The sequence below is a fragment of the Loa loa genome, assembly GCF_000183805.2.
Source record: "Loa loa unplaced genomic scaffold supercont3.184, whole genome shotgun sequence".
NCBI classification, from domain to species: domain Eukaryota; kingdom Metazoa; phylum Nematoda; class Chromadorea; order Rhabditida; family Onchocercidae; genus Loa; species Loa loa.
Window position 1 is genome coordinate 18,524 of NW_018108364.1, and position 21,922 is coordinate 40,445.

A 21,922-nucleotide genomic window follows, 5' to 3' on the forward strand; every position below is an offset into this window, starting at 1 on the left:
AAATTAGAAATAGGCTTCAAAACGGTTACAGGAAATGAAAAAACATAACAATTCTCTCTTGTTTATTTCCCTCTCTTTCTCTTTCTCTCTCCCTCTCCCTTCCTTTCTCTTTTTCTCCCTTTCCTTTTCTTATATTAATTTTAGCATGACATTTCAATACATTTTGCTTAACATTTTTCCCACTCAGTAATCCAATGAATGTTTTGTTTTGGTACTGCATGACTTTTTGTAATTTTGAAATTTAATTTTCAAATTTTTCAAAATGACTCATTCTTCCTGTCCTTACTTTTATTTTTTTTAAAATTGTTTAATATGACAGTTTACTGCTCTTTTGCATATCAAAATTCAAGCAAACAGTTTTAAAAAAAGCGTAATGCAATGGATGCAATTTTTTGCAACTTTTACAAAAAATAAAAAATTTATTGGAATTTATAATTAGGTTGTCCTTCTTATGGAAAATTCCAGAAAACATCTGCTATGGAAAATTCCAGAAATATCTGTTGTGGAAAATTCCAGAAAATATCTACTGTGGAAAATTCTAGAAAATATCCATATCTCTCCAAAAATACTCCAATCTTCGATCTATGAACTTTGTTTTCATTCTAATTCTTTGTGAATAAGAAATCTCAAATAATTAAAAGAAACCTTTTTTTCACTTTCATTCTTCATCAAATACATATACATGATGGAAAAAAATCCTGTAACAATGATACCTCCAAAAAAATTTTTAAAATTTATGATTAAGTATTTTTTTTCATCCCAAATTTAGAATAAAATTATTTTGAATTAGAAAAATTCAAAAAAAAAGATGAATTTGGGATAAGAATCTAATTCGTCGTTGATTGGAGCATAAAAATATAAAAAAGATTATTTCCGGAAAACAAAATTTAAGGCGAAATGTAGTTTCACTTATAGCAGTAATAGTAGAAATTACGTTAGCTCTAATGAAACCGGAAAGATACCGGAGATACAAGATGGAGTTATAAGAGAAGGTTAAAAGAAAGGGTCACAATGAGGGGTTATAAGACAGAGTTATGAGACTTACAAGACAGGTTATGGGGTTGCAAGACAGAATTGCAAAATGGATTATTAAATGAGAAAGTAAAAGGCAAGGGAAAACTTTTGTGGTGTATAATAAATTTATTCTTGTCAAAATAGTCGCTATTATTGGAATAATACTTCTTTGCAATATCCGTTTTCTTTCTAACTTTGGTTAAACTTAAACCAACCAAAAGTAAAAGCTATTAAAGCATTACTTCTAATATGAAACATGTTAAGCAATATTTTCATCAATTTTCATTTTCATTTCCTCATCTAAGCTTTCTGCAAGCAACCAGACTTCCTTTTTCCCTTCCTCATTTAATTAATGAAGTGGAAAATAACTTCATCGTTAATTCCAACTCAATAAATCATCGTTTTTAATGCTCACCTCCAAGCAAATGAATCACTGTTTTAATATTTGTTTAAATTTCAAGTTATTTTTTAATATTATTAAAATTTGTTCAATTCGTACTGCAATTTCCATTTTTTGACAATGAATTTGAGCATTTTGATTGATTAATTTTTCTTTCTTTTTTTTTTTTTTTAAATCGATTCCTTTAATTCACTTTAACAACGTTTATTTTATTTGTCGAATAATTAATTTGTTTATTTTTGTTGAAAAAATTTTTATTTAATCGAAGAGAACATTTTAAGAAAGCAATAATAATTGGGCGATAATTTTGTTTCTTGTGGAAAATTTAACCTTTTCTATCGTTTGTTTTTTCCTTCCAATTTTATAATTTTTATTATAATTAATTAACATTACTAATTAGCATTGTTCTTTAGCAAACATTGGTGCTTCGTTTACATGCAGCTTAATTATTCTTATTGTGTAACTTAATCATTTTATCATTTCAAAGGATTTCATATTATGTTTTTACAAAATTTTTGCCACTGTCCATATATGCAATTTCTAATATTTGCATAAAATTAAAATATTTTGATGCAAAAAAGAATTTTAATGCAAGGAAAAAACGTTTTTATTTTACAAAAATTTATTCTTTTTTATTACTAACAGTTTTTTTTTTTTAATGTAATGATTTGTTTTGAATAATTTATAAAATAATGATGAATTTCAGATAGTTTCATATACATCCAGTCAGGAAACGGTTTGGCTTGGTGCAGCCGAATATCGTCGACATCTTCAGGTTTTTGTTTGTCTGTTTGTTTTTCTATTTTTTATTCATATAATTTTATTTTATACAAAATCTAATTAGACCTAATTAATCATGAGTAAAATATCTATTATTATTTTTCAAAGAACATATTCATTTTACAAATTTCGTTTTAAAATCTTTTTTTTCTTAAAATATATTTTCATTTGCATCATCCCTTAAAACTAGTTTTTTCTTTTTCTTCTTCTTTCGTCTTTTCTTTCCTTTTCAAATTTTGATTTTATAGAAACAAAAGGAAAGCAAACCTTCTAAAATGTCTTCTTTTAAATCTGCGAACAGTCATCGATAAGTTATATTTACTTCATTGAAAGCTCATTGCAGCATACACTTTATGATATCGCTTTTCAACATTTTTGTCCAAAAATAACTACTTTTAAATTTTCAATCTTATTTTCAATTGCAATTCACTTAATTGTTGTGTCATTATATCTTGCTGTTGTCGTTGTTTAATTTATTAGACAATTAGTTATTATCGAATAATTATTCATTGGATATTTTTAGCTTAGCAAAAAAGATGAGAAAAGAAAGAAATTTAAGTTGTTATGAAGTCGGAAAGCTGTTTTCTCTTTTCCCTTTCCCTTTTTTAAATGCATTTTGAAAGTTTTAATGAAAAAAATGTCATAATTCTTTCTTTTGCGTTTTATTTTATTCCTTAACCTTATTTTTCTCTTTTTTTTCTTTTTTTTTTGTTTTTTATTCATTTTTATTGCATTCATTCTTTATTCAGATCCCACTTCGAATATCAGCTTTCTTTTAATCGATTATCAAACAATTCAATTTTCTTCTAGATTATTTTCCGTCTCTTTTCCAGAGTCAATATCAATCTTCCGGTTCACTTACACCATCAACACCTCGTGCCTGTGATACATCATTAAACGGAGTAAGCTTTTTTTTTATGTTTCATTCTTCACGCCTTTTCTTTTTTCCTTTTTGTTTTGTTAATTTTTGCGCCTAACAAGGAAACAATGAAGTTTCTATTTTTTTTTTTTCAGAAATCAGTTAATTTTGTTGTTTGTTTATATTGGTTAATTTTTTCTTTCGATGATTTTTTTTCTTCCTTTTCACTTCAGTACCAAAATATCGTGGTTATTTTTTATTACAACCGTCGTTATTTCAAGATAATTAATTACTTCATTTAGTATAATTATTATCGTTATTTTTTAACACAGTTATATTTATTGTTTAGAAACATTTGTTTCAATTTTTCAATTGGTTTCTGTTCACTTAGAAATTTAGTATAAATTTATGATTGTCATTTCGGTTGTATTTGATTGTATCACCAGAAGAAACAAATTAATTGAATTAATTATCCTGCAGAGCCATCTATCGATGAGCAGTTGGTCACCTTGCTCAACTCGTTCAATATCACCTGGTGGTTCACCACTTCATTTACGCGGTTCTTGGGCATATGATATTGTTTATTTGCCGCCAAGTTTGGAACGATCAATTAAAATTCAAAAAGGAGCACTTTCACTTGGTACCAAAATTTTTGTAAATTTTTGATGAAACAAATAAAAGATTGTGCATATGAACTTGCTCATTAATTGATTTCTTGTCCAAAAGAAAAAAATTAAGGAAATAAATTTATTTTGGGTACATTTTCAGGTGTAGTTTTAAATGCGGAAATTGATAAAGGTATCAATGGTTGTCAGGTGAAAAGTATTTGTAGCAAAAAAGCTGTGGGACGCGATGGGAGAGTTCAGGTAAACTTTTTGATATATTTTACGAAAAGTTAAAATTTTATTGTATATGATATAGTTCTGATATGCTAACTAAAAAAAATACAATTGAAAGTGCAGATAAGTTATGATTTGTTTTATAAAATATTGAAAGGATATCAAGTGGACATGAAAGACTACTACAATAAGTTGGTTTATTAGCTCGACAAACCTTACTTATTGACTATAATGGATGATCAGGTTAACAAGTGAAATAAATGAGTGCAGAAAAAAGGGGGAAATTTATGGTTTTGGAATTTTCTTTTTTTTAAATTTAATAATTGAAATTAATTTGAATTGTTGAGAGCGAAAATAAATTATTTTCATCTTTTTGTTCAAAACGCTTTTTAATTTAAAGGTGAATGATTATATTGTGAAAGTAAATATGGAAAGTTTACGAAATGTTACGAATTCGCAAGCACGTGCTATTTTGAAACGAACTAATCTGATTGGTACACAGTGCAAGTTTGTTTTGTTTTATTTTGTGTTCTCTCTTCCCATGCTCTTCACGCTTACCAACAATTCCTTTCCACCGCAATAAATTTTCACAAATTCTTTTCGAAATTTTGAAATTTTTTAAAGTTTTCTTTTCCTTTTTCATACTTTTTTTAAAAAATCGTTTTTAATTAGCTGAATTTAACACTTATTGTATTACATATCGATAAGGATCGTTTGATTCATGTTGATTTGTAACTCTCTGGTACTTTATTTTTTAAACTTTCATTTCAATTAATTTTTTAAATTTCATTTTTCTCTTTCAATTCCAGCAGTCTAAAATTCATTGGGAAAAACGGAAAAAAAATCAAAAATTTTTTGATTTGGACTTCAAAAATTATCTGCCATTGATAACTTCTTTATCGTAAATAGTTTAGAGGTGACATTGAAATTCAATGAGCGATAATGAAAGCATTTTGATTTTATTTCATTAGCAAAAAAAAAAGGAAAAACATTAAAATTCATTAACAAGAAAGAAATCAAAACCTGAAATCATTAACAACACTTAAATACTGCAATAAAGTTAGAAGAAAACGATGGAGAAGAGAAAGAAGGAAAACAATGACGAAGAGACGAAGAGGGTAGTTAATTAACAAACAAATAATCAATTCATCTTTTAATTAAAAAATTGAACACATTCTATTAGTAATTTACTTCATCTTCCAATGCTGAGAACTAATTGCTAAGTTAGTAAAATCCTATTGTTTTTTTTCTTTTTCAATCGAAACTTTTAACTTTCTTTCCAAAAATTTGAATTTTTTATCGTTTTGTTTCATTTTTTGATTTTATAAATGTTCGTTTTTTATAGCATAACTTATATCACTGCTTCCGATGCAAAAATTTGGAAAGAAAAGTATCATCATGAAACAGATTATCAGTTACCCGTAGTAAATAGACTTTCACCAAAGTAATTTTTTTTGTGTGTTTTATTTTATTATTTAAATGAGATTCATTAGTTTCATTGCAAATGAGGCTTTTTTTGGCTAAGGGAAAAGCGATGAGGACCATTAATTAGAAGCGGTGCGAGCCATTAATTAGCGTTAATTAGGGGAGTAGCATTAATTAGACGAAGAAATTAATGTCCTTTAGTGTGATTTTTTTGCAAAATTCTTTTTTTTCAGAATTTTTCCGAAATTCTATCGCAGTTCATATCATGATGGAAAAATGGAACAACAAGGTTCATTTGATAGTGTTATGCTCATTTCCGAAATTTCTGCATCATCTGAAGTTCCATCATTGGCTAAAAAGCGATCAGATAGTATTCCAGTTAATGAGAAATCGACCGAACAGTTTGTTTACAATTTTGTTCAAGTAATATTTATTGGCTTTTTGATATTTAATTTGTTTTAATTCAATAGCAGTCTATTTTTGCTTAAATTCATTCTAATAAGCTAAGCTTAAAAGGTTTATTAGCAGTCATTATATTAATACTGGGATTACCTTAGAAAGAATTTTATAATCCAGATTTATTCATTTTCTCTCTCTGTCTCTTCATTTGTCTTCCTTTGATCAAGTGAATTTAAATTTACGAACAATTTTCATATCAGATAAACTTCATTTTCGAAGAAAATGGCTGACAACCGGTATCAGGAATATTTAGATTCTCTTTTCGGGAATTACTGCTATATATATGTATTGATTTATAACGTTATATGAAAAGTTGTTGAGAAATGAAGATTTATGAGAAAAAATTTGAATAACGTTTTATCGCGAAAACTTGCAAGAATTTTATGTTTAATAAGTTTAACAAACTTATCTTTCATTATTTGCAAAAAAATGATATATTCGTTCTTAAAAAACGATTGTAATCTAACACGTCTTTATTATGTAAATTTTTTTCCTAAATATTTTTAAAGAATTGTACAATTAATTAATTAATGATGTAGTGAGTACCAAAGTATCAAATAACAGCATTAAATAACTATTAAGTGTTACATAACATTTTAATGATCCTTATTTCAGCCTTCACTTTCATTTCTCTTTCTTTCGTTTTTTTAATTTTTTTTTTAGTCACAAATTATGCAGTTAACACGAAATTTCGATTACTTTTCTCATTTCACTACAAACTTTTACGTTGTAATTAAATAATAATAAAATAAGTCAATGTCAATTAATTGCCGGTTGCACTTTTTATTTTTATATTTTTTTTACTTATATCCCTTTTTGCAAATATTATCGACATGAGTGATTCAAAGTGTGTGACATATGAGAAATACTAATTAAACATAATTAATTAAATGGTTGTTGGTCTAATCATAGTGTAGTTTATCATTTTGTTTGATTAACATTAAAAATTATTAAAAAAACTTCCTTTTTCATTTTGAGGAAATTTTTAAAATTCCAAAATTCATTCGGCATTGTTTATTTTTTCATTTATCCTTTTTTTTATTGCAATGATGAATTGATGACCAGTAACTAATTGCAATTGGCAAAATAACTAATTAATTTAGCGGATAAATTTAGAAAAGAAAAGCAAAAAAAATTGTGAAATTTCTGTCCTTTGTAAATTTTGGACGAAAGTTTTCATAAAATTTAAAATAATTTTTCTTTTAATGACTTTTTTCATAATTTTCAAGTTGCAAATTCAGATATATTCGTACTACTTTATACATACATAGTCGTAATATTTTCGGAAAATTAATAGAATGAATCATTTTGAGGATAAAACGAAACCAAAATGAAAAAATGCTTTTTAGCAGTGTAAGCTTATTTTTTTGTTTGAAGCCTAATTGACTTGACTTTAACTTATGGGTTTTAACAGAAGATTGTCAACAGTGATTATATCCAAAACTAAAGTTAGCATGAATAACTATTCAGACAGCATTAGATCTTTTTATTTCATTAGACCAAAATATAGGAGCTCTTCTTGTTCGTATATTTGAGTTTGGCTCAAATAAGCCTTTGCCAATTTTTTTTTCCACTTCCTAAATTATAGCATTTTTCTCCATTTCGTTTTATTTTTCATACTTGATTTTGTAATTTTTGAAGACTTAATTAGAGGGTACATTTTTCAAAATTTATACTGAATTTTGGATTAACTTTTTTCAACAAATCTGATTTTCTTGAGAGATTTTAGTTTTTTTCAAAAAAATTTGGATATTTAATTTAGTGAAATGTTATTTTAGGCACTTTTGAAAGAGATATGGCTGGAATTATTTACTTCTGAACATTTACCGAAAGCGACAAGTTTGGATTCGTCGGAGAAGGAATGTCGACCTTCGTTGAGTGAACTGATTGAAACGACACCATCCACAAGTGTTGCGCCAGAAGAAGTTCGTTTTATTTTTATTTTTAGCGTAATTAGAAATTTTCTTGAATTGAAAAATCCTGAAGTCTTTTTCCATACCTTATGAGAATTATTACACACAAAGCATGAAAGCTTTCAATTTTAGATTCCTAGACAGTCGGCATCATCCATGGAAAGATTAGATTCTTCGGAAAATTTACATAAAAAAAGTCAGAAACTGATTAGTAATAGAATTTCCAATACATCCCTAAATGAAACAGAATCCGGAAAAGAAAAGAATTATTCGTTAGCATCAGGAAAGGAAGAAGATTCTGGGATGGATGGAAGGAGGAAAGGGTATGTACTTGTAATGATTTTTTTCTTTCCTTTACTGTTGCCTACTCATTAATTTTATATCTTTTTGGAAATCAAAAAAATGAATTCTGAAATTTACTATTTATTTCTACTGCTTCAAAAAATTCATCATACATTCCAACTTCCAATTTCGTAAAATTTTTTAATCTCATTTTAACAAATGAATTTAAATTCAATAATTTGGATTATATTTTTTTTAAACATTCTATATCAAGGCGGCAGAAAGAATCAGCAGTTCCGGTATCCTCAGAGCAATTAAATATGGCATCGGGAACTGATCAGCTGATCATCCAGAGTGAGATGAAGCAGAATAGTTTGACTGAAGCTGAACTAAATCCATCGATGCCAGCAATCTTTTCGGACGATTCGTTACCTTCATCGCTTTCATCCGAAACATGCTTGGTACTTCTGTCCATTCATTTTTTTCAATTTTGATTCTTCTAAATTGATATTTATATTCTAACCATTTTGAACAGAATCCCGGAATTACCACTCACTCCTAACGCCTTTAGTTGAAATATCACTACTTTTCTTACACTATGTCCATTTACGATTCAGTATTTTCCAAAGGTTAGCGGAATACGAATTCATCAATCTGGAATGTAATGCCGAGTTACTCTATAAAAAATAATTACTAACTGGTCACTTAATTTTACGCCAGTAATTCTATTGTTTTGAAAATTTATTGACTGATCAAGAAGCCAAAGTTTAATAAAGAGTGCTTCTTACAGCCAGCCAGCTCAAATCGTTTCAAATTTTGGGGTCAAACAAGGACAGTCATATTAAATCGTGAGCCGAATCAGTCATTCGGTAAGTTTAAAAAACAAAATGAAAAGAGAATAAACTTGGCTTGAAAAGTAAAAAATCCGCAACACGTATATTCTAGAATACGCATATTCTAGAACACGTATACTCTATAACACGTATAAAAACAACAGATCACAAAACACTTATATCTTGAACATACTTTTCTGAATCTTTTTGCTACTTTTGACATCAAGTGGCATTTTTTAAAATTTCGGACTGTTTGGTTTAATTTTTCTTAAATGAATCAGAAAAATTAAAAGATTAAGACGGAAAAAATAAATTAAAAATTAATTGCAGGTATTAGTATCGTTGGCGGACGCGTGGAAGTAAGTCATAAAAGTGGACAACCTGGTATGAGGAGTACTGTCTCGGGTATTTTTATCAAATCGGTCCTGCCAAATTCACTTGCTGGTCTTTCCAATATGATGAATATGGGTGATCGAGTAATTAGTGTAAGTAAATTGAAACGAGTATACTGTAACAGATAGCAGTCATCTTAATCGGAATGGAATGTGAGGAAGACAAAAATGGAAGTAGATGAGAAGATGAAAAAAGCTAAAATTTTGAGTAAAGAGAAGCAATTTCAGCTTAAATGCAGTAACTTGGAAAACAAATGAATAATTAAAATTGAGTAAAATGAGTTAAAGTTACTCTGACTTCCAGGTAAACGATCAAGATTTACGTGAAGCCACTCATGAGCATGCAGTTCAGGTAATAAAAAATGCGAAGAATCCGGTGAAATTTGTTGTCCAAAGTCTTCATAGTCTTCCATTGGATCAAGTAAAATTCTTCAATGCATCTTGTTATTCATCTTATTATTTCTACAATTTAGTCTTTTAAGGAAACGAAGTTTTAAAAACTTTAGAAATTGAAAAAAAATTTATATTGTTTTTGAAAATCTAAAATTTTCAATATATATATATATTTTTTTGGAATATATTTTCAATATGTACACTTATATTATTTTTGGAAATTTACACTCTTTTTGTATATATTTGTTCGGTATTTCCGGCAAAAATTTTCCCTCTAGCGAAGTAATATAATTGGTTTTGAGACTGATATTAATGAGGAGGAAGATGAGCAAAGGGAAGAGGATGAAAAAAGTATGAATAAACGGTGGAAAGCAACAGAAGAATGTGATAATTTAGGCGCAACAAGCACATCCAATCTTGTGGAAATTGCAATTAAGGTGTGATTTTTCTTCTTAAACATAATGTCAGTGAATACTTTACAAATTTCGCTTTAGTTTTATTTTAATCTTTTCAAAAATGTATATTTTTATGCGTTGCTGTTTCTTTTTCAGAATTTAATTTTTCCAAAATTTGATTTCTTGAAGAGAATTATTCTATTTGTTTTTCAAAATTCAGTTTTTGCAAAATTTAAAAGGTCATTTGTTTATTCATTCTTTATTTGTATTTGCCTTAAAAAATAAATTGGAGTAAATTTGCATAAGTTATTATGATAGTAAGACGTTCTCTTTAGAATAATATTGCACCATTGGTCATTAAGGAGTCATATTGTGGTCATATTCGAGAATTGACAGCAATCGAAGAAACATCGAGAAGAGAAAGCTTAACTTCGGTAGGATTGAAAACTGAATCACAGAAAAGAGATGAGTTCCAGTTTGACAACGTGGGAGGACATGAAATGGCTGAACCTATTAAGAAAACATCAATTATTATGAACGTAAGTTACTACTAAGCATTTTTCTTATTCCCCAAAAAAAGAAATTTTAACAAATACAAGAGTAAATTAGTTAATGATTAAAATATAGCTATGGATGATTTTGTCATGCTTAATCCTTGATCTCTTATTTCTATTTCATGCTATATGAATTGGGATTTCTTCGGGAATTCTCAAAAAAAATCTCTTCTGGAACTCTTAGAAAAGATTTTTCTTTCAGGATATTGCTTATAGAAGAAATTTTTGGATAATGTTTGTCCTGAGTTGCTTTCTTTTTAACTATTAATTTTTTTTTTCAGAAAGAGAAGCTTGAAGGAATGGACACTTTGGAAAACTTATCACAAAAACGAAATGATATAAAACGAGAATCGGAAAATGTGAGTGGTGCAAGACGACGAGAAATTGATCCAGATAGTGCTGCTGCGCTACCAAAACGTGATGAAGATCTGGAAGAGGAAGATCAGTTCTTCTATACAAAAGGTATTTACTGTAATTTAAATTTTAATTTGATTTAAAAACGAATCCATTATCCTCATATTACTGAAACTTTTAATATACGTTTGTAAAGTGAATCGTAGCAGTTTGGATTTCTTGGCACACAAATAAATGAAGTTTGACGTGCTTGACGTTACATGGATACGTAAATAACTATTAACATGAAAATTCCATGCAATTTAGATAAAATAAATCGAAAGTATGGTAATTTATTGGGTGATACGATATTGTTGAAGTTGGATAAGGTACCACGTAATGGTCTTGGTTTATCGCTTTCAAGCAATCATGATCGCGATCAGATGAGTATTCTAGTGGTTGCGGTAAAGTCCAATTGTCCATTATCAGTGAAAATTGGTGACGAGCTACTTGAAGTACATTTTTGATGCTTATAAAAAGATAAATGAGAATAATCGATGAAATAATAAATGGGATGAGTGTTGTAAATTTATGCAAGTGGAAAATTTGGTTAAGCTTACAAAAGCAAGGAAGGGAGAAGACAAAAGAATGGAAGCGTTTTTAAATTTAGATAGCTTAATATCAAACGTTCTACCTGATATTGCTAAAATTAATAGGTAAATGGGAAGGTGCTCATTGGTTTATCACATTTGAATGCTTCTTCAATAATGCGCGAATGTTGCGAAGATGGCATCTTAGAATTGTTATTGCTAAGGAGATTCGAAGCATTGGTGACATTTTTTTTTTGTATTTTTTAGATTCGGAAATTTCCATTACAAAAATTTACGAAAAGTAGTAGTAGCAATAATATTAAGAAATGCACAAAAGCCTAAATTATTTTACGTTTGATTCTCACGATCAAATGCATTCCCAAAGAAAAAGAAATCATATTTATTCTTTAAATAATTCTTGCAATAGAATTAAATTTTTGTAAGTCGTAACAAAAATCATTCAGTAAAATCTTCTAATTATAAAAAGCACTGATCTTGAATTTTCTTGTAATTTAAGCCGTTAATAGTCCTTTTAAATTCAATTTAAAAAATAAAAGTGTTTCGATTCATCAAGTTGATAAATAGGAAACTACTATTTATCATAGTTTGATTTAACATCTAATTTTAATAGTAGTCACCCTTTTTTTCATAAAATCTGATATGACGATTATTTGATGAAATATTCGAATTTCATTTGATTTTATAAGGCAATGATTGCATTGCTGTTGAAAATTTCGCAGTAGAATTCAGTATTTTTGGTGAATTTCACTTATTCGCTTCATATTTCACCCAAATTTATTAATCTTATTGATCAATTTTTTGCAAGAGAAGAATATGTCAATGAAAATAATATTATATTTTAAATTAAAAGTATTATGATATTAAGTATTATGTGTAAAATTTCCTAACATTCTTCAAGATTTGATTATTCCTCTGAGTTTGAAAACGTTGGAAAAAATCTGAAATGATTATCATTTCAAAAGTTAATGGAATTTTTTTTCCACCCACCATTTCGATAGGAGAATATTTATCATGCATCGTTTCAATATAATGTTATTAGTAAGATGATTGTAAGAATTTTAAGAAAATCTTGATTTTTTTTGTTTGAAGAAATCAAGTTAAATAACCACTACTTTATTTCTAAATCATAAATTTACATCTTCACTAATTATCTGCTGTTATTTTCTGTTCCTCCATTTTTTAATTATCGCCTATCATTTTTTCATTCAATTTAATTAATCCTTCTGCGGTTCTATAATTACTAATGTTTTAGAAGAAAATGCATGCTAAATGTTGATTCATAAATCGCAAGATAAATTGGTGGTGGCGTCGAAACCAAAATTATGATGTTATGTTTGTGTAAATCAACATTTGATATGTCTGTGTCGCATCAGGCTTGAGACATGTGACGCCATATCTATGCTGCATCAGGCCTGAAATATCCCATATCTATTGCACCAGACTTGAAACACTCGATATCATACCTGTGTTTTACCAGGCCTGAAACACTCGATATCATGCCTGTGTTTCACTAGACTTCAAATATTCGCTATCACGCCTGTGGCTGCATCACGAATGATTGCGTTCAGCACAATTTCCTTCATTATGCCATATGACCAGGAAGCAAGAAGTAGTGTGTAGTGAGAAAGTAAGTAGTTAAAATCTAGAACAATGGGTGGTCAAATTCAGAGTTAATTTTAAGCCAAGCCTTAAGCATCATTGTCTTTTCTCTATTCTTCTGTCTCTCTGTCTCTTCCGGTCTGTTTTTCTTCCCTTCCCCTTCTCTGTTCTCACTTTGAAGTAAAATCAATTTAAACTATGGCCTTGTTCTGTTGAAATTCTATCTTATAATGTGTCGATAGAAAATGGCTGCAGAAGAGGAATGTCAAGTAGCAAAGGAGGACAATCACATTTTTTCTCTTTAAGCTTTGGGAACATCTTTCTTTAGGCCAAACCTTCTCTGTGATCATTGAGACAATTATCTGAATTTGTTTACATCCACTAAATCATATTAAGATTGCTTTTCCAGTGAACTTTCCCTTTAGGCTATGGCTATAACTCCGTTGGAATTTTAACCTAGTTCCAGACTTTTTTTTCATTTGTTTTCCAGTTTCCCCTTTTTTTTCTTTTATTGAAATTCCTAAGCAGTTCTCTTTATCATTTAAAGTACAAGAATTTTTTAATGTACTATTTGTAATCGTTTGATTAATATTAATATTTATATGGCAAGAAAAGAGTGATATGAAATGTATTTATTAATGTTTGAATAATTCTTGAAAAAAAACATTTTCTTCCCAAAAATTTTTCAGTTATCAAAAAAAATCATTTAATGTTGAAAGGAAAAAAAGACGAGAATAGACATACGAAAGTTAATCATTTCTAACTTATCTAATTTAATGAAGTCACAAAAAAAAAGAAAAAATCCGACGACAAAAAACCTTCATCATTCCGTAAAACCTTATTGAATAATCATTTCATTAAGAAAATGCTACTAAAATTAATGATAATTTATTTATATCTTAATTTTTCTTCTGCAAACAAAAGTTAGTTACTACCACAGTCCACTTCGTTGTCCGACAAACTCTATCAGCTAGTAAATGTGATGATACATTAAGGAAAAATGCTCTAGCACTGATTGACTGGTTCCTGATATTTTAAAGCATAAAGCTATAAGCCAAGAGACTTTTTTACTCCACATATGCTTAAATTTGAACCACTCTTGACATGAGTGGCTTATTTTGAATTTGAAAATTTATGATCTTTGAAACATCTCATCTAATGTTGTTTGCTTAAGTTTACGTCATCATTGTTGCTGCAATGCAATTGTATTCTTGTCTTTCATAAAATGAAATTTGAAAAAAAAAACAAAATGCCCATTCTTGCTTTGAGGATTAATCGATAAGTGTAAAGTACTTTACAGTGAAAGTTTCTGATAGTCAAGTGATGACATTCGAAACTTTTTCTTTGTGATAAATATATCCATCGATGTTTGACTTTTTCTGTTTCTTTTCTCGTTTGACGATTAACTTGAACAATTTTACCTTTATTGATCAAGTTGACTAATTTTACTTTTGTTGATTGAGTTGAACAATTTTACTGATAAGTAGTTTTACGAATAATTTTACGTCTACTAATTGAGTAATTTTTCGTCTACTAATTAAGTTCAGTAATTTCACCTTTTCCACTTCCACTGATAAATCCAGCAATTTTACTTGTGATTAGTTTGAGTGATTAATTCTTTAGTGACTATTTGAGTGATTTTTTCCGTTGATTAACTTGAATAATTTTATTTCCACTCATTAAGTTGAGTAATTTCACTTCTGCTAATTGAAGCAAGTAGTTTTACTTACACCAATTAAGTTGACTAAAAAGTATTTGATCAATTCCGACTCTTTCATAATACTGACTGTGACAATACTTCATGATACTGTTCGATGTGACAGAAGTAACTTCAAGGTAGATTGATGCTAATTTATTGTTGAAAGTGATGCTTGTGAAAACATTTACTATAGAAAATTTAATGTGAAAAAATATTAGTGTATTTCTTTTTTTATTTTCATTTTTCCTATTTCAACCTTTTTTTCACAGTTTTTATTAAGGTATATCTATTTTGTTAATTATATGTTGGGTGCAGTTTACATTAAGGTATATCCATTTGTTAATTATAAATTAATTAAGTGTGGAGATTGACATGTTAATATTAGTACAATTTTACTGTTATCGTTAAGATTAATCATTGATTTGCTTTACTTTGATTTTTCGTCTATTAGACGAAAGATCAAAGTATTTTCATTTTCAATCAGTCGAGAAAAAAGAATCAATTATAATAATTGACCATAAATTATATTTGCACTCATATAACGAAATACTTCGTTTTTTCTTTTTTTTTTTATTCAGCAATTTTCTATTCATAATTTTTTATTTATTAATCTGTTTTCTAATTTGACATCTTGTCATTTTTAATCATTTAAAGAATGTTTGTTTGAATAATATGATTAAATAGAGAATTCTCGAAGATTCCTTTTGTCTAAAAAAAGTCAGTATTGAATTTCTTTCTTTTTTCTTCTTTGGTAATTTAGTTTGATAGCCTCTTCGAAGTTATCCAATTTTTATTTACTTATTTTGAAGAATTTTTTATCAATTAAAATAGAATTAAATGTGCAGACTTTCTTGTTAAATAAAATTAATATAATTTATAGTAGTCCGAAAAAAGTAATTTGTACACTTCTCATTAAATAAAATTAACATAATTTACAGTAGTGCGAGAAGAGTAACTTGTATGCTTCTCATTACAGTAATAAGTACATTGGCCTATGCAATTGAGCCTTATTGTTGTCACAACGATAAGCATACAATATGACATTTTGCTTATCAATATTATATTATTCTATGATAATTAATTAAATATCTCGAATACATAGCAATAGCTTCTTTTTTATTTATGCAAAAAAAAATTGGCCTGATTCGTACATATCGAGTAGTTTTGATCAAAATTAGCAAATGAAGGAGAATCTAGTAAAATAAAATACTAATTTATTTGTAGGCAATTACTTTGGATTCAAGGAAATTCAATGGAAGTAATACGATTGGAAACGAAGCACAAATGAGTAGCAATAGTGGTGAAACGAATGCGCAACATTCCACTGAAGGTAATGTTAACTTCTTATATCGTTTTCTTTTTAATTTTCGAATAAAGTCCACTAATGTAACTAATAAAATAAAGTATGTTGATTTAAAATGCTATTAGGAATTTGTAGATATTATTGCTTCTTCCGTACTGCTAATTAATCATTTTTACTTCTCGATGGTCAAGTTTTCTCAGGAATTTATCTCATTTTTTTCTTTTTTTTTTGTAACTATGAAATTTAAAACTACCAGATGTTAGATTATGTGTTAGTAAATCCAACTTTTTTTAAATTTTTGTTTTCAAAAAAATTTCGGAATTTTGAAATTTTTTTTCGGTTGAAAAATACACACGCGCTCACGCTCTCTTATAGATGTGAAGAAAAAATCATCTCGACAGAATGAATCAGTCGTTGGTATTGAAACTGGACGTGAAACGCTTATCGAAATTGATAAAGATGGAAAGGTATTGTAGGAGTGTTTCATTTATGTGTGATTTGGAATTTGTCATATTTTAATGATTTGAAATTTCAAGCGGCATTTGCCTAATCCTTCACATTTCTTCATAGTATACCATAATTATAAAAATGATTAAAATAGCAATCGTACACTTCTTGGCTTGGCTCAGATTGGAAATGGGTTTAAATATGAGGCTATGAAGTTTTATTTCTTTACCTGTTATCAATAACTCTTATCAGTAACTGCATTCCTATTGGTATTTCCTGTCCCTTTTAAATTGGTTAATTATTTATTCCTAGTCTTAAGAATGTAAAATACTTGTTTGGTTATTTGGATAATTTGATACAAATTTCATGCTGTTTCATAATTCAGGGTCTGGGATTGAGTATTGTTGGTGGTTCCGATACGGTGCTGGGTACGGTTGTCATTCATGAAGTATATCCAGATGGTGCAGCAGCAGTTGATGGCCGATTGAAACCCGGTGATCAAGTTCTCGAGGTATATCTCTTGCTTCATTTTTTTTTTTTTGATTTGCTATAATTAAATCAGCTCGATATCAAATGTTAAGAAAAATATTGAAGTAGAAAGTTTAGATTCAAAACAAAACAATATATTATCTATCCATTTGTTTTTTTGAATACACATGGTTGCAATTGCTGATTAAAGCTAAAGGTTAAGAACTGGGTTATTCATGGTTACATTCATTTGATCTACTGCTAAATTCAGGTAAATGGAGTATCGTTACGTGGCGTAAGTCATGAACAAGCTATTTTATTGCTTAGAAGGACACCAACGAAGGTTTGTTTGTGATTAGTTTATGTTATTTGTTTTCTTTTTTTGGCTCATTTTTGCATAAAAATGACGAAGAGAAAAAATGGGAATGCAAATATATTGGATGTATGTGTGACATTGGTTTACGGTCAAAATTCAACGTGTTTGGTTCTGATTGCTGAACTGTTTGTTACAGAAGTCCTGCAAAAAGGTGTCCCGAATGAAGCTTAGTATAAAACCTAATCTTTAAATTATTACATTTGATCTTATCGTTAATTAGATCTTCTACAAATTTAATGCAAATTTTCCCAACTATGAAAATTTTCAAAAGACTAACTTTCTAAAAAATAGCAGTGGGATGACTGTCATCAGAGTTCGATGATCAACTACTATCAATAGATCAATTCTATCAACAGAATTGATCAGTCAAGTGCACTCACATTCAAATCAATCATTCAGCAAATTAAGGTTTCTTTACTGATATATCGTGATGTAAACCTGCAACTATCACTTTTGGATCCGACACAGATTTACAACATTTTCGAAATAGAACTCACCAAGAAGCCGGGTCGAGGACTTGGACTTAGTATAGTGGGCCGGAAAAATGAGCCTGGTGTCTATGTTTCGGAAGTGGTCAAAGGTGGCGCTGCTGAAGCTGATGGACGCCTAATTCAAGGCGATCAGGTTAGATTGATTTCATTTATCAAATTTTTCCAAAATTTTTTACAGTCAATTCAATCTCTACCTCTAAAAAGCTTTGTTGGAAATTAGTTTCAATTTTCTAAATTGTTGCGATAATTTTCTGAGCTTTCTCTCTAAAGTTTGTTAACTTCCTTAATTTCTCATCTTTGTTTCATTTATATTTGATTATGCAAATGTTTCGATGATCGTTATTGTTTATGATGTGACAGTATCATGTGTGTGTATCATTTAAACTTTGCTGATTCTTTCAGATACTTGCTGTTAATGGCCAAGATGTGGCAAGTGCAATGCAAGAGGATGTGGCAGCCAAGTTAAAAGTACTTATCAGTTGATCATATTTTGTTATGAAATTCAGAAATTAACAGTACTTGAAACCAATTAATTAATTAGTTTCTCTGTATAAATACTCAACAACCAAAAACGGATAAGCAGTGCATTCTTTGTCCAAATTATTTTAGGCTTGTACTGGTCGTGTCACTCTAAAAGTTGGCCGCTGGAAGTTAACCGAAGCAGCCAATAAAGTACATGCTGCAGCAGATGCTGCTTTATCCAATAGTGAACGACATTCCGATGATGCTACACAGCAATCGAAATTAATAACAACATCTAAAATTAAATTGTGTGCACCAAATAATGGTCAGTATTTCTTTGGAAAAGAATGACCGGCCAACCAGCAAGTTATTTCTAAAAGAAAAAAAACAGATTACTTCATTCGAAATGAAGTTTCACTTCAGCTATTTATCATTGAATACACTTTTTTTGGTCTTTCAAAAATTCAAAGAATTCGAGATTTCAGAAAGTAGTTCCGTTTCAATAACACCAAATGATCGTAAGACAACATCTCTATCAACATCGGTATCTGTTTCAAAATCACAAATATCTACAAGCGAGGAAAATCAATCATCACAAATTACATATGCGGATCTTTCACCGGTAACGGAAGAATCTAGTAGTGGAGCGGATCAGGTTAATTGGAATTTTAAATTCCCTCATTAATTTATCATTATTTATCTAGCGAATTTAAAATTTTTCCATTTTTCAACCATTTACGATATGTTTGATATTATGTTATGCTTTTTCAACTAATTATTTGGTTTGTTTTTCAGAAATCATCAGCAGCTGATGAAGAAAGTTCATCAATAACCAGTTTGGGTCAAAATAAAGACATTGAACTTATCAAAGATTTGAATGAAGAAAATAGTGATTCATTGCTAATAGTGTTGAAGAAAATTCCGGATCAACAATTAGGCATGGGAATCGGTAAACGTACACGAGGTATTTTGGTCACTTCATTACAACCTGGTAGTATTGCAGCTGAAAAATTGAAAGTTGGTGATCGTCTAATGGCTGTTAACGGAGTAGCAATAACTGATCAGGTTTGCTAATAAGTACAATTTTACAGTTTCGGTCTAATTTTTAACTTTTTCCAATTTCAAAAAAATATTTTCTTTTAGGGAGAAATTTTTGAAAGTGGAAATTTTTTATGCCAAGATTTAATTCGGAATAATTTATTTTATTTGCTTATCAGTAGAAGAAAGAAGAGGTGTTAGTTTCCATAAATAGTGATCAAATTTGAGGCATTAAATTGAGGTATTTCAGCTCTCAGCAGTTGCATTAGTGAAAGCAAGTGGTAAGAAATTATGGCTACAAATATCGCGACCAAGGACTTATCAAAATCCATGAATTTAATTAACTGTTTCAAAAGAGCCTAATCATGTGTTATGCAAATATGTCCTTCTTTTTTTCTTTTTGCTTTCCAAAGCGAATGATTAAATTAAGCAAATTAGGTAAATGATAAATGATACCACCATTGTTGTAGATATTTCAACAGTTTTTCATTCCAAAACAAATACTTCAGGTTTAATTATCCTACAAAGTTGAAAATATTATAGGTATCATTCCAAAATAAACACCATTAAATTAAGCCGATGATAAATGATACCGTCGTTGATAAATGATAAACGAAAATTTTTTCCTTTTTTTGTAAAATCATTTACGAACATTAAGCATTTCATAGCTCAAAAGTTTCCTCTTTCAATCAATACCAAAATAATCAATTTTAGTTTTATTGAAATTTGGTAATATCTTGAATAAAAATGAAATATGAAGAGGACGAGGAAAAGAGAACATAAACGAACTGAAATTTTCTTTTGTTTTTTTATTTTTCAATACCTGTTTAATCTTTGTACATTGTAAAATAACAAAGTGTTTTTTGATGTTTCAATTTGTTTACATATTCCAGTAATTGTATAAAATACTTATCATCTCATTATGTAAATTTACGCATTGAAAAGCATTTCTGTGTTTCTCATTTTTTGTTTTTTTTTTCTTTCAAAATTATTAATTAGCTTGATTAATGCAGTTTGTTTCTGTTAATGCTAAATATAAGTGTGTGTATTAACTACGTAAATTGGTAGCATAGTTTAAGTGAATGATTTGTTTATCGATTATAAATGACTGTTGTTTTGTTTATTGATTTATTGATTTATGCTATTTACACAATACAGTGACTTGTATTTCTTTAAAAAAAATACCAGTTTGTAAAGAAAAAACAAGATACAGCTGAAATAAGAAGTAAAAGAAACATTTAAATGTTTGTTCATTTAAAAATCCTGAAATTTTCCGAATCATTATTCGAATATGACGGATATTTTTGACTTTACAATCAATATTCAAATCAGAACAGATGATTTCTTAATAAAACAAGCGACAACATCACCCGAGAAAATATTGTTGGAACAAGATGAGACAAGATTAGAATATACAGTAAAATAATGACCGCGACGTAGATGGACACTGGGCAAATTCAATGGTTAGAGTTATGATTCTCTTATTGGATATTCACGAAGAGTCATCCTAATTGCTATACATCACATCAAAAGTATTTACCAAGCTCATTATTAGCATAATCATAACAATTATCTCTTATGATAACAGATAATCATGATAATCACAATCATGAGATAATTAATAGGTGATGAGTAAATCATACTGCATAACGGATTTAATTGTATTTGAATATTGCTAAAATGACATGACTAATTGTCATCAGTAATGATTTCAGAACGAGCAATTTAACGAGAAATTTGAAGTCTCATCGAACTTTATAATTAAAAAAAGAAAAAAGAAGACGTAAGCCAACTGTTTTTATAAAATCTGAATAGTTGGTAAATTTTGATAAGTTACATTAATCATTTCTATCATCCAAAATAATTTGCATATTTTTATTGTAAATAGTAAACAGATTGGAATGTAAAAATAATCAAAATGATGAATTTGATTAAAAATCATTCATTCTTTTTATATTCATTTCATCCTTAATTTTACAATTAATATATTTACTTAATAGAAAAATTAATTTAATTTCCAATTACTTTCGCTATTTTTTATCATTTCCTTTTATTTATTATAATAATTTATAATCTCATTAATATATAAGCCAATTAATGTAATATATTACAATAATAAATGTATGCACTTTTTCCTTTTCTTCTTAATTTGCTTATTAATTAATCATTTAAAAGTAATAATTAATATAATATGTCTTTGAAAAGTTAACATATAGAATAATAATTGAAATTTTTAAATGATATATTAATATTTTATTATTATTATTAGTGTGAGGAATTTGTCGTTATTAGCCGTTGCCATGGTTTCTATCCTAACTACACATGCTATTACATTTATACCAATTGCGCCAACAATATTCATCGTAGAAATTTCTGGATTACATTTAGCAAATAATTTTGACTGATAATAGTTTTTAATTTTGACTGATAATAGTTTTTAATCTTGACTGATAATAGTTTTTAATTTTGACTGATAGTAGTTTTTAATTTTGACTGATAATAGTTTTTAATTTTGACTGATAATAGTTTTTAATTTTGACTGATAATAGTTTTTAAA

At 28.3% G+C, this 21,922-nt stretch overlaps 2 protein-coding genes across 2 annotated transcripts; both read left to right on the top strand.

Annotated features, from left to right (window-relative positions):
* Positions 1-1,034: 1,034 nt before the first annotated feature.
* Positions 1,035-5,779, top strand: LOAG_04939 (hypothetical protein; the record flags this gene model as incomplete). The annotated part of the gene is made up of 8 exons (XM_020446719.1): positions 1,035-1,052; positions 2,121-2,189; positions 3,028-3,096; positions 3,534-3,693; positions 3,822-3,919; positions 4,293-4,399; positions 5,238-5,336; positions 5,551-5,779. 8 exons carry the CDS (start codon positions 1,035-1,037, stop codon positions 5,777-5,779), a joined length of 849 nt encoding a protein of 282 aa, XP_020302973.1.
* Positions 5,780-7,176: 1,397 nt separating this feature from the next.
* Positions 7,177-19,824, top strand: LOAG_18052 (multiple PDZ domain-containing protein; the record flags this gene model as incomplete). Its single annotated transcript, XM_020450723.1, has 22 exons — positions 7,177-7,224; positions 7,555-7,701; positions 7,822-8,012; positions 8,246-8,432; positions 8,762-8,840; positions 9,135-9,289; positions 9,501-9,617; positions 9,892-10,026; positions 10,347-10,523; positions 10,820-11,000; positions 11,199-11,386; positions 11,588-11,701; positions 16,005-16,110; positions 16,459-16,550; positions 16,916-17,041; positions 17,270-17,341; positions 17,783-17,998; positions 18,268-18,333; positions 18,475-18,652; positions 18,813-18,982; positions 19,123-19,392; positions 19,616-19,824. The coding sequence occupies 22 exons, from the start codon at positions 7,177-7,179 to the stop codon at positions 19,697-19,699; spliced, it is 3,099 nt and encodes a 1,032-aa protein (XP_020305559.1). The 3' UTR covers positions 19,700-19,824.
* Positions 19,825-21,922: the final 2,098 nt, after the last annotated feature.